The sequence below is a fragment of the Ctenopharyngodon idella genome, chromosome 21 (genome assembly GCF_019924925.1).
Source record: "Ctenopharyngodon idella isolate HZGC_01 chromosome 21, HZGC01, whole genome shotgun sequence".
Lineage (NCBI taxonomy): Eukaryota > Metazoa > Chordata > Actinopteri > Cypriniformes > Xenocyprididae > Ctenopharyngodon > Ctenopharyngodon idella.
Genome location: NC_067240.1, coordinates 4,875,615 through 4,889,018, shown reverse-complemented (window position 1 = coordinate 4,889,018; position 13,404 = coordinate 4,875,615). Strand labels below are relative to the sequence as shown.

Sequence of the window (13,404 nt, the reverse complement as noted above, 5' to 3'; positions counted from 1 at the left end):
TTGTTTTAGGAAATCGTTTTTGTTTGTTTTATTTTTTATTAGAAAAACTGCTGAGCTGTATCCAGTGCACTGTAATGTTGGCTAATGAAATGATATTGAGTATATTCCATTTTGTTTGCTAAAATTCAGTCAGTCAATTCGTCTTTTTCAACAAGTGAGGGCTACACTGGTGGTGCCATATGGGTGATTCACTAACCTTTTACAAGACTGATTTGAATCGAACTATTGCTTGTTGCATTACACCCGCGAAGACAACTCAATAGGACAATTTGCAAGATGATATTCAAAATAAGAGATTTCTCTTGTTGTAGCACTGCCGTGGGGGAGCTCCGGAACAGGAAAAGAATATACGGAAGAAATCCGCAAAACGTAAGTGCAGCCTCTTAAAGGGATAGTTCAGCGAAAAACGAACATTTTTTCATTGATTACTCACCCTCATTTCGTTGCAAACCTGTAGACTTTCGTTCATCTTCGGAACACAAATGAAGTTCTTTTTGATGAAATCTGACAGCATTTCGTCCCTCCATAGACAGCCTTCACAACTGGAATTTTGACTACAAAAAGTTCATAAAGAGATTGAACACCTAATTCACGTGAATTGAGCTGTTTAGTCCAAATTTTCTGAAGAGACACGAAAGCTTTATATGATGAACAGATTTAATTTAGGCTTTTACTCACATATAAACATTGATCAGCGAACATACACAGAAGCTCAACTGAACCTGAATGACGCACAAGATCAAACCTCTTCCGGAAGCTCAAATGTGCTGTGTAACCAATAGGGCTTTTCCCAAGGCATTTAACCCTGGGTTATCATCGTTCTAAACACCGCTTTTAACCCCTGGTAAAGGAATGTTTCACACTTGTAATTTAGATGCAGGGTTAGCACCGCTTTTTACCCGGGGTTATGAAACCCTGCTCTGCAGCAGGGTTAGCACAGCTTTTGCAGTGTTAACCCCACATTGCGGTGCCAAACTTGTACAGTGTGAAACGATGCGGTGTTACAATGTTACAACTAGACGCTTAGCCACAGACAACCAATTCCATACTCATATTTGCCTGCTTTGGACAGTCACGGAAACAGTAAATTCAGCGTTTGAGAGGAAATAGTATATTTATTTTTGGAAATAGGTTGCATAAATGAGGAATTAAGCAGGCTTTGTAGTTCCGTGCTGGTTTTGTTATTGATGTGATTTGAATGATCAGTGTAGCTTATTTCTCAGTGGTTCACTTTGGATGTCAGTTGTTTGATATTTCAGAAGACTATTACGCAAACTATAAAACTGCATTTGAATAAATATTGCAAGAATATGAATTGTGCTTTTTCATCAGAGGTAACACTGGATAAACAAGATTTGTCAACCATTAGAGGAATAAGATTAATTTCATTCTTAAGTGTTAAACTGTTTGGATCAGTAACAGCGAGCTGTGTGATTCTGGTCTTTCACAGCTGAGACCTGCTGACGTGCTGGATATGTTAATGTTCTCTGCTCCGGCGCTCCGGCCTGCAGTCGGGGCTGTTTGAGATGGATCTAGGCCAGTGACACGGGGCTCTTGAGAAAAAGACTCCAGTCACTGAGCTCTGGGTTATTACAGCTGTCTCTGTGCACTTTACTATTGTTTAAAAATTACTAAATGTCTAGCTTAAAATGAACGCAAAATATGTTGGAAATTAAAAATCAGACACATAATTCCTAGAGGCAATCAAAGGGTGAACATTTATTAATAAGCAATTTAATGTTTATTGTTTAATTATTATTAATTCAACTTATTAATAAATGTTAATTTATTAAACATTAATAAATGTTAATTTACAACATATTTTGGGTTCATTTTAAGCTAGCAGTATAGTAATTTTTAAACAATAGTTGTTATATAAAACTAGCCAGCACATTGGGCAAACATTTAACCCAACCGCTGGATTTGTCCATTACATGTTTTTAACCCCAGCATTTTTTAGAGTGTACCTTCTGTTATAGAGAATTGATCCGTTATTGATTTGATTTATGATTAATACTGGGCAAATAAAAAAGACTATGGAAGCTTGTTTCCACCATTAAATAAAAAAATTTAAAAAGGTAATTGCGACTTTTTATCTCACAATTCTGACTTTTTTTCTCATAATTGCGAGTTTATATCTCACAGTTCTGACTTTATATCACGCAATTCTGACATTATAACTCGGAATTCTGACTTTATAACTTGCAATTCTGATTTTATAACTTGCAATTCTGACTTTATATCACGCAATTCTGAAAAAAAAGTAAAAATTGTGCGATATAAACTCGTAATTGCAAGGGGAAAAAAGTAGAATTGTGAGATAAAAAGTCGCAATTACCTTTTTATTACAAGCTTCCATAAAGACTAACTATATTTCAGGCCAAAAACAAGTTTAAGGGGCTATAAATCGAATTCATAAGCCCTTGTTATTAGCGACACCTGTGGCCAGTAAGTGAACTGCAGCCAGTAACTTATTGCTTGTTCTCTCACTTGTGCACAAGAAATTACTATACTAGACTATATTTCTGACTATGTGAGACTATAGTTTGAATGAATCCCTTTTCTTTGCATAACGCTCTTTCGCACTATCCTGAACATTGTATAAGCAACGTTTTAACGTTTTATGCGTCATAGAACAGAAGAGAGGCTCTCAGGAGCGCGCATAAACGTCACATCCCACCAAAAACGTCCTATCAGTCTACATAGGCAACCAATTAACACATACATTTTTAACTATTTCCAGAAATATTTCTGAAAAGTATTCTGAAATATATTTAGATGTAGGCTACAAAAATGTCAATGATCTGGTTGTCAAAACTCACATTCTCCATTTTTACATCCTCGGATTGTTATTGTATACAACGGTGTCCAAAACTGTAAGACCATGTTGCAAACTTTAAAAGTTGAACATTTTATGTTTTATAATGTAAGTCATCTAATATGTAAAATAAGAAATATTTAAGATTTTTAGGGGTCTAATCAAATGTAAGTAAATGTGTCAATCATGTGATTCTTTGAATAGCCGGTCAGATTTTCTTGATTTTCTCAAAAATCAACAGGTTTTGTTCGTCAAAATACTTACCAGGATGATGCCATGCAATGATCATTCCAACTGAATGTATGCCACTTTTTGTTGAAACGTGTTACCTCAATTTTTAAGAAAAGCTTTTTCAGGCTTTGTTGCAGGTGTGTATGAGCACTGATAATCTCTAGATTTCATGTCCAAGCATCTCTACATAATATATCACACTGGTAACAGTTCAGATATAAAGATGTATATCTGATATCATATATATATATATTTATCAGATATCAAGAACACTACTGGTATCAATTAACATTTATTATTTTTAAATAATACAATAAATATACTACAAAGGAACATGGGCTTTGGTAGAGAGTTACAACAAACATCGCTCTCTCTCCATTTCACAATGAAGGACAGGCCTGTTTTCATCTGAGCACTGTGAGGATGTATCAAACCACTGATAAAAGAAATTGTGGCTGTGGGAAGAAACATCAAGAGAAAGCTTAACAATTTCATGCATACAGGAAAGTTTTAATGCTTCAAAAGACATACAAGGGTGGGTGTGGACACAGTAAACTTGAATTTATTGACAAAAAAACCAATATCTCTTCTATCTGCTCGTACACAGGTTTGACACGACTGCAAAAAACAAACAAACAAACAAACATTACAAAGACAAAAAAAAAAAAAAAAAAACAGAATAAACTATATTGGCAGCATTACTGCTGGTTTTGAAATATACAGAAGAATTGGTTGAAATTCATTTCGTTTTGTACTGATAAAATTGTGTCAAAACTGCATATTCCATGTTGAATCCTCTTAAAAGAAAAACAGTTCAAGTCATATTTAATTAAAAATTGGAGAGCAAGATTTTGCAGTAGCAAGTCTAGTGGTCAAAAGCAGAACAAAAGGGTGCAGGAAAATGTCTAGTGGCAACAGATGATAGAAGAATATCAAGATGGCTCTAGTCAATGACAACAAATCCTCAATTCTAACAGGTGAAGAAGGAATATATGCTAGCGAATGTACAACATACTTGAATAATCACACAAGACAATCTGATTCTTGGTCTTCAAGTCTCTTAAATTAAGAGAAATCTCTTTGGAAGGAAAGCTGAAATCGGCAGTGAAGTTAACTATTCATTCCTCTAAGCGTTTTGGTTAAAATATTCACAGAACCCTCCAAAAATATCTAATCAAAAGGTCCCAAGCTAATTCTCCAGAGCGGTTTCAAATGCTAAAACTTTTAGTATGTGAAAAGCTTTTGATTTTCATTTTCAAGCCAACTACAGCATCACTTTACATTACAGGGTCCATGTTACACAACAGCATTATCAGTAATTGTGCTCCATTTAACCATTTCAAATAAAGTACTTAATGTAAATAGTCTGTGATATGAACATTGTAATGCAAAGTGTGAGCTAAAGCCTTTGGAAGACCATAAATTATCTTCATATGTAACAATCTGGACATTGTCAAATGTGCTGAGGAATGATAACAGAAGAAAATGTGTTCTCATCTATAAATGAATATGATTTTATGGCATGCATAAAAGTACTTCGCCACCTCAGGAAGCAAAGCTAGGACTTTGACAGAGGATGTGGAACCACTTGGGCATCACCGCAGAGCCGTTTTCAGTTACAACAAACAATTACAGGAAAAAAGGTATATATTCGTAGCACCACAGACAGAAGGAAATAGCACCTAGTTTACCGATATTGTGTTTCCTCAGTGTGATGGTGTGCTCTTCTGATACAGGGAAGCACAGATTCATGAACGTCAGATCAAAGATTCCCCTCATGCACATGGGTCACGATCTCACAGACCCATAGAAACCAGTTCAACATGACAGGTAGCAAATTAATGCTCACATTACGGCTGTTTCTTACTTTTATTGTCATTTTGTTGTTTAAATTACAAAAAGACGGTGTTTACATCTGCAAGAAGACATTTTGTTGCTGTTGCTTTTTTGTCTTACTTTATTAATTTCCTTTATTTTCTTTATTTCAGATTCACTGGAAATTTCCTCAGGCTCTTTATTTGGGAGGGTTCAGATATTTTGTATGTGATTTAAAAAAAAAAAAAAAAAAAAATCCAATAACCAGCAGCTCTGTCCTTATCGCTCAATGGGTTCACATGCATGTTTTGAAGCCAGAACCAAAAAAACACTTCACCAGAAAAAAAAAAAATATACAGAAAGTACTTACAAACATAGAAAAAAATATTTATATATATTTATATATATAATCACCATTCCAGGGAATGGAAGACAAGTATGCACAAAAAACACAAAGCTTAGAAGTGGAAAAAGGAACAACAGAAAACCCAAGCAAACAAACCAACTGAAAAGATTTCTCGTACGAAAATGCCGAACCGGACGTGCGCAGCGATACGAGTCCATGAACAGGCGGGAAATAAAAAGATGGATCTATTCTGTCTATACAGCCTGTGGGAGGGACAAAGAGTCAGACAAGCGTAAAGTGGGCGTGGCTGGGAGAGACATGATCGATGACCTCATCCAGTTTCAAAACTTGCATGTGATGCAGAGGGTACACTGAGGTTAAAAAGGTTGCTCTGTTATAAGAACCCATTGTTTACACATCCATTCTTTCTTCAAATTTCTTTTATCCTTACTTGGTATCGGTTGGGTTTGTTTGGAAACACAAAACTTTACAAATAAGTCATCCTATTTCTTTCTTGTGTTTTGTTTTTTGGAGAAAATGAATATGTTTTGTTCGCGTGTGCTCGCTGAGCAGTCTTAGCCGATGAAGCAGGCCGGTCCGACCTCGAAGCCGAACTTCTGCGATGCTCCGCCGAAATCGTTAAACATAATGTCAACAAATGGTACCTGCTCCACTTTTGGTGTGTTGATCTCAAGAATAGTCTTTTCATAGCCCTTTTTCAACTGCGGGAGGAAGGAAAGGGAGCATTACGAACATCGCTTATGAGAGATTTCGCTTTAAACTTGCTAAAAAGACGTATTTCTGGCTCTTACCGCGCAGCCGTCGACGGCGGCTCTGATGTACGGGTTGTTATCGTAAGACATCTCCTCATCGTTGGAGCCCAGGAAGCGGATGGCTTTATCGTAATTGTCCAGATCCTGGTCATGCCAAGCCACCGACTGGTAACAGTTGTAGGTCAGGTTCTGTCGAGCCGTGGCACTGAGTAAACGCAGGAATGTCATCTGCACCACTCCGATCGGATTGCCCTCTGCATCCATGTACGAGAGCTGCACAGAGAAAAATAAAGCAATGCGGTCTAGGTAACGGCTGGACAAACGCCCCCTAGAGGTTCTGTTGAAAACTACACATCACACCCCTCCGGTCCAACGGTACTTTATAGAGTACCTCAGAGATGACGTGTTTTTGTAGGCCAACCCGGAAGTTAACGGCGCACGGGTTCCCTCGATCGAAAGCCTATGCATTTTTCCCATAGACTTTTGGAAAATCGCAAAAAATAAGCTGTGTTTAACAAAGGGTTATGACACTTACACGTTTTGAAGCCTAAATAAAGTGGTCAGATATAAAAAGCTAACAGTAGGCTATAAACGGACTACAGCACACCATGGTCGCGGATCAAGGTCACCACCACCAAGCTTCCTCAAACTTTATTTAAAAAAACAACTTTATTTAAAAACATGCTCGCTGATTATGATCTGCGCTGTGTATGAATACTTATCCACTTTTTCATGAGAAATGCTGTCCAAATGTCCCGTTTGTCATGATTACGTCTAAAGTCCCCGCCAAAGGAAGTAGTCCATTTTAGCAACTTGTTAGCAACTGCCGTTTTTAAGACACAATAAAGGTTTAAAAAAATCACAAGCGGGTTATAACTGGTGTGTTTTATGTCATAGATCAAAACGTGAAAATATTTAACCACAGACCTTAATTCAGGCGATTTAGCAAAAACCCATTCAAAAAACCCATTGACTTTAGGCTGATGGAACCGGAAGTCCTAAAATGCTAACTCGCTTCCGGGTTTTGCCTACAAAAACACGTCATCTCTGAGGTACTCTATGGTCACTGACTTCCAGTGTTGGGGAGAGTTACTTTTAAAAGTAATGCGTTACAATATTGCGTTACTCCCTGAAAAGTAACTCATTGAGTTCACTCCTGATTTCTCTCAACATAGGGGACAGGAGAGGTGTCATTCAATAAATGGGAAAACAAAGTAACTTGAGTTACTTATTTGAAAAAGTAACTTGGATATTTTGTTGTAAATTTAAAAGTAATGCATTACTTTACTAGTTACTAGATGATGTAACTTGCATAACTTGTAATGCATTACCCCCAACACTGCTGACTGCTCTTTAAGATTTGGGGTTAAAAGTCTACATTGGCTAAAAAGGAATATTTCAGGTTAAGAAAAAAACAATTACCAAAAAAATATATATATATATTCTCTAAAAAAACAAGAATGAATATCTTTATATATTACAGTTTTGCTACAAGTAAATTTGTCTTGTTTAAAATATTTTGCAAATACTTTAAGACAAAAAAAAAAAAAGAAATTATTGTCAAGCTGTCATTTGAATAAATATTAGCTATAACAATTATGTATGTATGTATGTATATACAAAACCATTCAAAAGTTTTGGGTTATCAATGTTGCATTAATTTGATCAAAAATACAGAAAAATATATTGTGAAATATTTTTACAATTTAAACTAAGTGTTTTCTATTTGAATATATGTTAAACTGTAATTTATTCCTGTGATGCAAAGCTGAATTTTCAGTGTCACATGACCCTTCAGAAATCATTCTAATATGCTGATTTGCTGCTCAAGAAACATTTCTTATTATCATCAATGTTGAAAACAGTTGTGCTGCTTCATATTTTTGTGGAAACTGAGATTTTACTTTTCTTTCATGAACAGAAAATTCAAAAGAACAGCATTCGGGCAGTCGTAGCCACATATCACTTTCACTTCACTTTCATTTATTTGAAACAGAAATTTTTGCAACATTATACATTTCTTTACTTTTATTTTTGATCAATTTAATGCATCCTTACTAAATAACTGCTATGTGTGAACTTTTAAAACTTTTAACTTTGATTTGTGTTGTTTCATCAGTCAAGTAAGAGCACAGAACTCTTTTCTCAGCACAGATCTCCGCTGCATGTATTAAACACCAAAATTCATTTACACATTTAAACATGGATGATAAACTCATTTTGTTACAGACGCCACTGAAAAGTATCACTAATATATTCAAATGAGTTGTACTGGTTTATATGCAGATTCTCCCCTTGTGGTGTGATGCAACATTTGCATTACGGAAAATATGCAAATGTTTTGTTTTCATTCTTGAATATACCAACCCATGTTTAGAAGAAAACTCCATCTCCTCTGATCCACAAACACACACATATGTGACTGACTGAGAGAGCGAGCACATGCTCCATGCACACACACATCAAGATATACTTACGATTAGGAGCTCCGCTCACACACTCATATACATTGACCTTCCATGCATGCATGCAACTCACCAAGAACACCTGCCCATGACCACATTACCTCATGATCACAGCTGCATGTCAAGAGAGGCTGAACCCAGAAGCTCAGTGAAGTGACTGAGATCCACCACAGACACAAAGGCTCTGTTCCAAATGCTAGTGAACAGCCTACTACCTTCTAAGGCAGCAGCTTATGTGAAATAGATCCTCATAGTTATGGATTTGAAACGCTCTTCCTCAGCAGCAATTAAAATATAATCAAAATAACTTCGGGGATCTTCTTTGTACTGTCATAAATAGGTGAGTGTCTAGCATTTGGAGCAGATCTACAATCATGTGTTAACGGACTCAGTCACTTCAATCTGATTTTGTCAATCTTACAGTAACAGAAGGCAGGTTGGATTCTATCAGTCAGAACTTTCACACACAAATCTAGGGTAAGTTACAGACTGACTGACGTCTCCACCCACAGCCCTCAGATTACCCATAAGTCTGAGCAAAAAACTTTTTGCTGCTGTTCTGATGATGACCATGCTCGGCCATGAAGGGATCCGAGAAGCATGCAGAAGCACGGGCCTTCAAGAGACCGATCGCCCAGGATCCGTGGACCCTCGGCACCGAGCCCCTTCTCTCATGCATTCCTACTTACCATGGACCCTCTCTTGTAGCGACTATACCATGTGCCTGGACTGTCTTTGGGCCAGCGAGCCATTTTGCTCTGTAAAATAGGAGACTATTTCAGGAGGACAAAAAAGAGGAGTCACTCTTACCAGTTTACCACGTTTGAATTCACTGAACCACGACCCCGGATTCTCCTTCACCCAAGAGGTGAGTCTGGCCTGAGAGAGAGAAAGAGTTAACTGGAGTCAATACTGAAGAAAGCGAGAGACAGATGAGAGTAGAAGAGACAGCCTATGGCATGGGTTGCCAGGTTTTCACAACAAAACAAGCCCAATCGCGTTCCACGGGGGTCCCACAGTAAAAATCGTGTTCCGGGAGTATAAAATCCACGTTTTTGGTGGGGCTCCCCAGGTAAAAGTCGCAATCCAGGGGCTAAATATTATGTTATTTGGGGTCGCTTCAACCCGCCGACATGAAAAACTACTCGCGGCAACAGTGTAAAAGTAGCCCAATTCCACAGGAAAACCGCGGACTTCGCAACACTGGCCTATGGGAATCTGTTTTTCAGTGTAGTTGTTAATATGTCCGAGGCAGGGGAATTCACGTTCTTGCATCCAGTTTGCACGTGTTTTAACTGTTGTGGACATCTAGATGAATGTCTTTTGGATTCATGAGTTAATTTACAACATAATGGCCAAAGCCATACAATTAATACAATGCAATCCTGTATGAAAGCAATCTTTGTATACACAACTAATATATAATTATATCCATTGCTGAGAAAGAGAAGACATAAACCTAAAAAAACCTTGTAAATATTTACATTAATTAATATTATTTTAATATAATAATATTATTTATATATTATTATATTATTATTTATATATAATATATATATTTTTTGCATTTATATAAATAATTATTATATTATTATTTATGTATGATATTTTTTTGCAGAGAAAACTAATGTGAGTTAAATACCTAAAGAAATGTTTTTAAAAATGATATAATAATAATGCAATTTTCAATATAATGAAATATTTTTTCTTGCTGAGTGAACTAAAAAAGTCTTAAAAACCTAAAAAAAAATATAATATAATTTTAATTTTATGAAAGAAAAGAGTACAGAGTAATGCCTTTAAATAAATTAATGCCTTTAAAAAACTAAAACAATATAATAATATAATTTAATTTGAATAAAAATATGTTTGCTGAACAAACAAAAATATGACTAAAAACCTAAAAAAAAAGTTTTTTAAATATTTTTTCTTTCAGGATAAATTTTCACATCCGGTGTTAAGGGGGTCAAAACATTCATATACCAATAATAACAATATAATTTTAATTTTATGAAATAATTTGTTTTAGGAGTACACAGTAAAAAAAAAAATGCCTTGAAAAATAAAAAAAAACCTATCAAATTGTAACAAAAACCTAAAAATTGTTTAAAAAAAAATTTAATTAAATAAAATATTTTTGCTAAACAAAAATGTGACTAAAAACCTAAAATAAAAAAGTGGATACATTTTCATATCCATTGTTAACAGGGTCATGAGGCAGATTTCACTTGCTCTCTTTGCTGAGTGAACAAAAAATAAAAAAATGATGCATCCAGTGTGAAGAGGTCCATCAGAATGCAAGGGTTGGTTTGAATTAAAAGCCTGCCAAAACAAATATTTGTTCTTGGTGAGAATAGGCCTGAGGAGGTTATTGTTTATTGTTGGCTGCATCTGCTGGAGTGAAGGGTGAACCTGCGGAAGCACTGAAGTTAGTTCTGTTGTTTGTGAGAGTCACCTTCACACCCCACTGAGTGATTCTCCATCAGTGACGCTTCTGAGACTCATTAAGGCAAATAACTCGTCACACTTCTGTGCAGAATCTAATACAGAATAAATCTTTGAGTCGAGTTTCTGGTATAGACCTCATTCAGTTTGATGAGAACAAAAAATACAGTCTGTGAAAGAAAGTACAGGACGTTTCAATATGTCATTCTGATGTGCAGAGTACATCTTTCCATAGATTTTCAGTGGACAAAAAAACCCTCCAGCAAATCTGGTGAAAATCAGATGTGACCTTAAGACAGTGTGACATATTGAACAGACTGTATGTCTCTTTCTCTCTGCATGCTAAGCTGAACAATTTCTCTCTGGAGGTTTTTCAGGAATCCATGGACTATACTTGAAATGTGAGTTGAATTTAGTGTGTTCATCTTAATGTTGAGTGTTGTTGTGCATTGTGATTCTGACATCAAATCTGTTTTACTCCAGATCTGGACTTTTGGGAAGTCGTCCCAAAGTGTTTTGCTTTGTGCCTGTCAGGAGAACATTTCTTACCCCTTCGCTCTTTTTATCGGGGAAGATGCAGCTCTCGCCACCTGCTGTGAAGTTACAGTACACTTTGAAAGAGTCTCTGGAGCAGCCCTGGTTCGGATCAATCCAGTATTCACCTGAAAAGAGAGTACATATAGCTTATGATGGATCGTCCTTCTTTCTATGTTAAAATTCAAATGAGATTCATTTCATACAGGGCTGTGAATCAAATTAATTACATGATATGACAATTAATTCATAGTAATTAACTTGCAAAGCTCAATATGCAATTAAAGCCTCCATATGAAGATGACTTTAATTAAATTACTTTTTTAAATTAATTAAATTTAATTTTATATTACTATATCTATATTGCTAGATTTATGTGTTGTATAATATATATATTTTTTTTTATTAGCATCATGGTACCTTTTGTCTATTTCTGTTATTGTTGTTTTTACTGATGCTTTGTGTAAAACATTCATTAACACACTTTGAAATTAAAAACTGTGTGTGTGTTTGTGAGAGAGAGAGAGAGAGAGAGAGAGATAAATACCATCTGGGAAATCTGGGTGGCACAGCTGTAGGTCTTTGCAGGTGCGGGCGGGGTTACTCTGTGTGCCCAGCGGGTGTTTCATCTGTTCAATCTCCAGTTTGAGAGAGTTCAGAGAGCCGAATATCTCCTCCATGCCGTCCTCATAGTCTTTGTAGTTGGCATCTGCAGCGTCGTCCATCATCTGGCTGGCATCAATGTTCCTCTTTGCCCGTTTGGGGCTGGACTGGATGGGCAGAGGGTGGATGACATCACCAGGTGGACCCTAGACGAGAAGACAACCGTTAATATTCACATGACATTCCCTGAAGCATTAGAAAAATATTAAGAGTGCAGGTGTAAAATTCACAATGTTTGGATGGTTGCTAAGGTGTTGTTAGGCAGTTGCTAAGGTGTTCTGAGTGACTGCTAGGAACTTCTGGATGGTTGATAGTATGTTTTAAGTGGTTGCTAGTGTGTTTCTAGGACATTTCCCAGACAGCAACATAATGTGGCCCAGATCCGGCCCACATCTGATACATGTGGATTTCACACGGACCAGATGTGGGCCGGATCTGGGCCGACATTATGTTGCTGTCAGGTTTTGGGTAATTTCTGGGGATTTTGCAATGTGGTTGCAAGGGAGCTACTAAACTGTTGGTACGTGAGTGGTTCTTACCAATACAAAACTCACAGCCACAATGTTTGGGTGGTTACTGGGGTGTTGTTAGGATTTCCTAAGGTGTTCTATGTAGTTGCTAGGGTTCTTTGAGTGGTTGCTAGGGTGTTCTAGGTTGCTGTTGGGATATTGCTTGGGTACTGGGATATCTAGGGATTTGCTTGGTTGTGTAAAATATGTTATGACAATGTTTGGGTGGTTAATAGGGTGTTGCTAAGGTGTTCTGAGTAAAAGCTAGGAACTTCTGTATGGTTGATAGTGTGTTTTTTAGGACATTTTGGGTAGTTTCTGGGGTTTTGCAATATGGGAGCTACTAAAATGCTGGAAAATGTGAGTGGTTCTTACCCATACAAAATTCACAGCTACAATGTTTGGGTGGTTACTAGGGTGTTATTAGGCATTTGCTAAGTTGCTCTATGTAGCTGCTAGAGTTTTCTGGGTGGTTGCTAGGGTGTTATAGGTTGTTGCTAGGATATTGATTGGGTTTTGGGACATCTAGGGATTTGCTTGGTTGTGTAAAAGTTGCTACGACAATGTTTGGGTGGTTACTAGGGTGTTGCTAAGGTGTTCTGAGTAAAAGCTAGGAACTTCTGGATGGTTGATAGTGTGTTTCTAGGACATTTTGGGTAGTTTCTGGGGTGTTACAATGTGGTGGCTAGGGAGCTACTAAAATGTTGGAAAATGTGAGTGGTTCTTACCCATACAAAACTCACAGCCACAATGTTTGGGTGGTTACTAGGGTGTTATTAGGCATTTGCTAAGTTGCTCTATGTAG

The 13,404-nt window shown here is 36.8% G+C and overlaps 2 protein-coding genes across 3 annotated transcripts in view; one reads left to right on the top strand and one right to left on the bottom strand.

Annotated features, from left to right (window-relative positions):
* The window catches only part of rpl35 (ribosomal protein L35), a 518,047-nt gene that overhangs the window by 65,311 nt on the left and 439,332 nt on the right, over positions 1–13,404 (top strand). The gene's annotated exons all lie outside the window — the stretch shown is intronic.
* The window catches only part of col5a1 (procollagen, type V, alpha 1), a 106,149-nt gene continuing 96,070 nt past the window's right edge, over positions 3,326–13,404 (bottom strand). Inside the window, exons 62-66 of one of the 2 annotated variants that reach the window (XM_051877826.1) lie at positions 11,975–12,236; positions 11,443–11,555; positions 9,259–9,327; positions 6,023–6,256; positions 3,326–5,932 (exon numbers count right to left, since the gene is read on the bottom strand). In XM_051877826.1, the coding sequence (XP_051733786.1) occupies positions 5,786–5,932; positions 6,023–6,256; positions 9,259–9,327; positions 11,443–11,555; positions 11,975–12,236 (825 nt within the window). In that variant the 3' untranslated portion in view covers positions 3,326–5,785. Of the gene's footprint in view, positions 5,933–6,022; positions 6,257–9,137; positions 9,207–9,258; positions 9,328–11,442; positions 11,556–11,974; positions 12,237–13,404 lie in introns of both variants that reach the window. The other variant, XM_051877827.1, reaches the window with a different exon arrangement.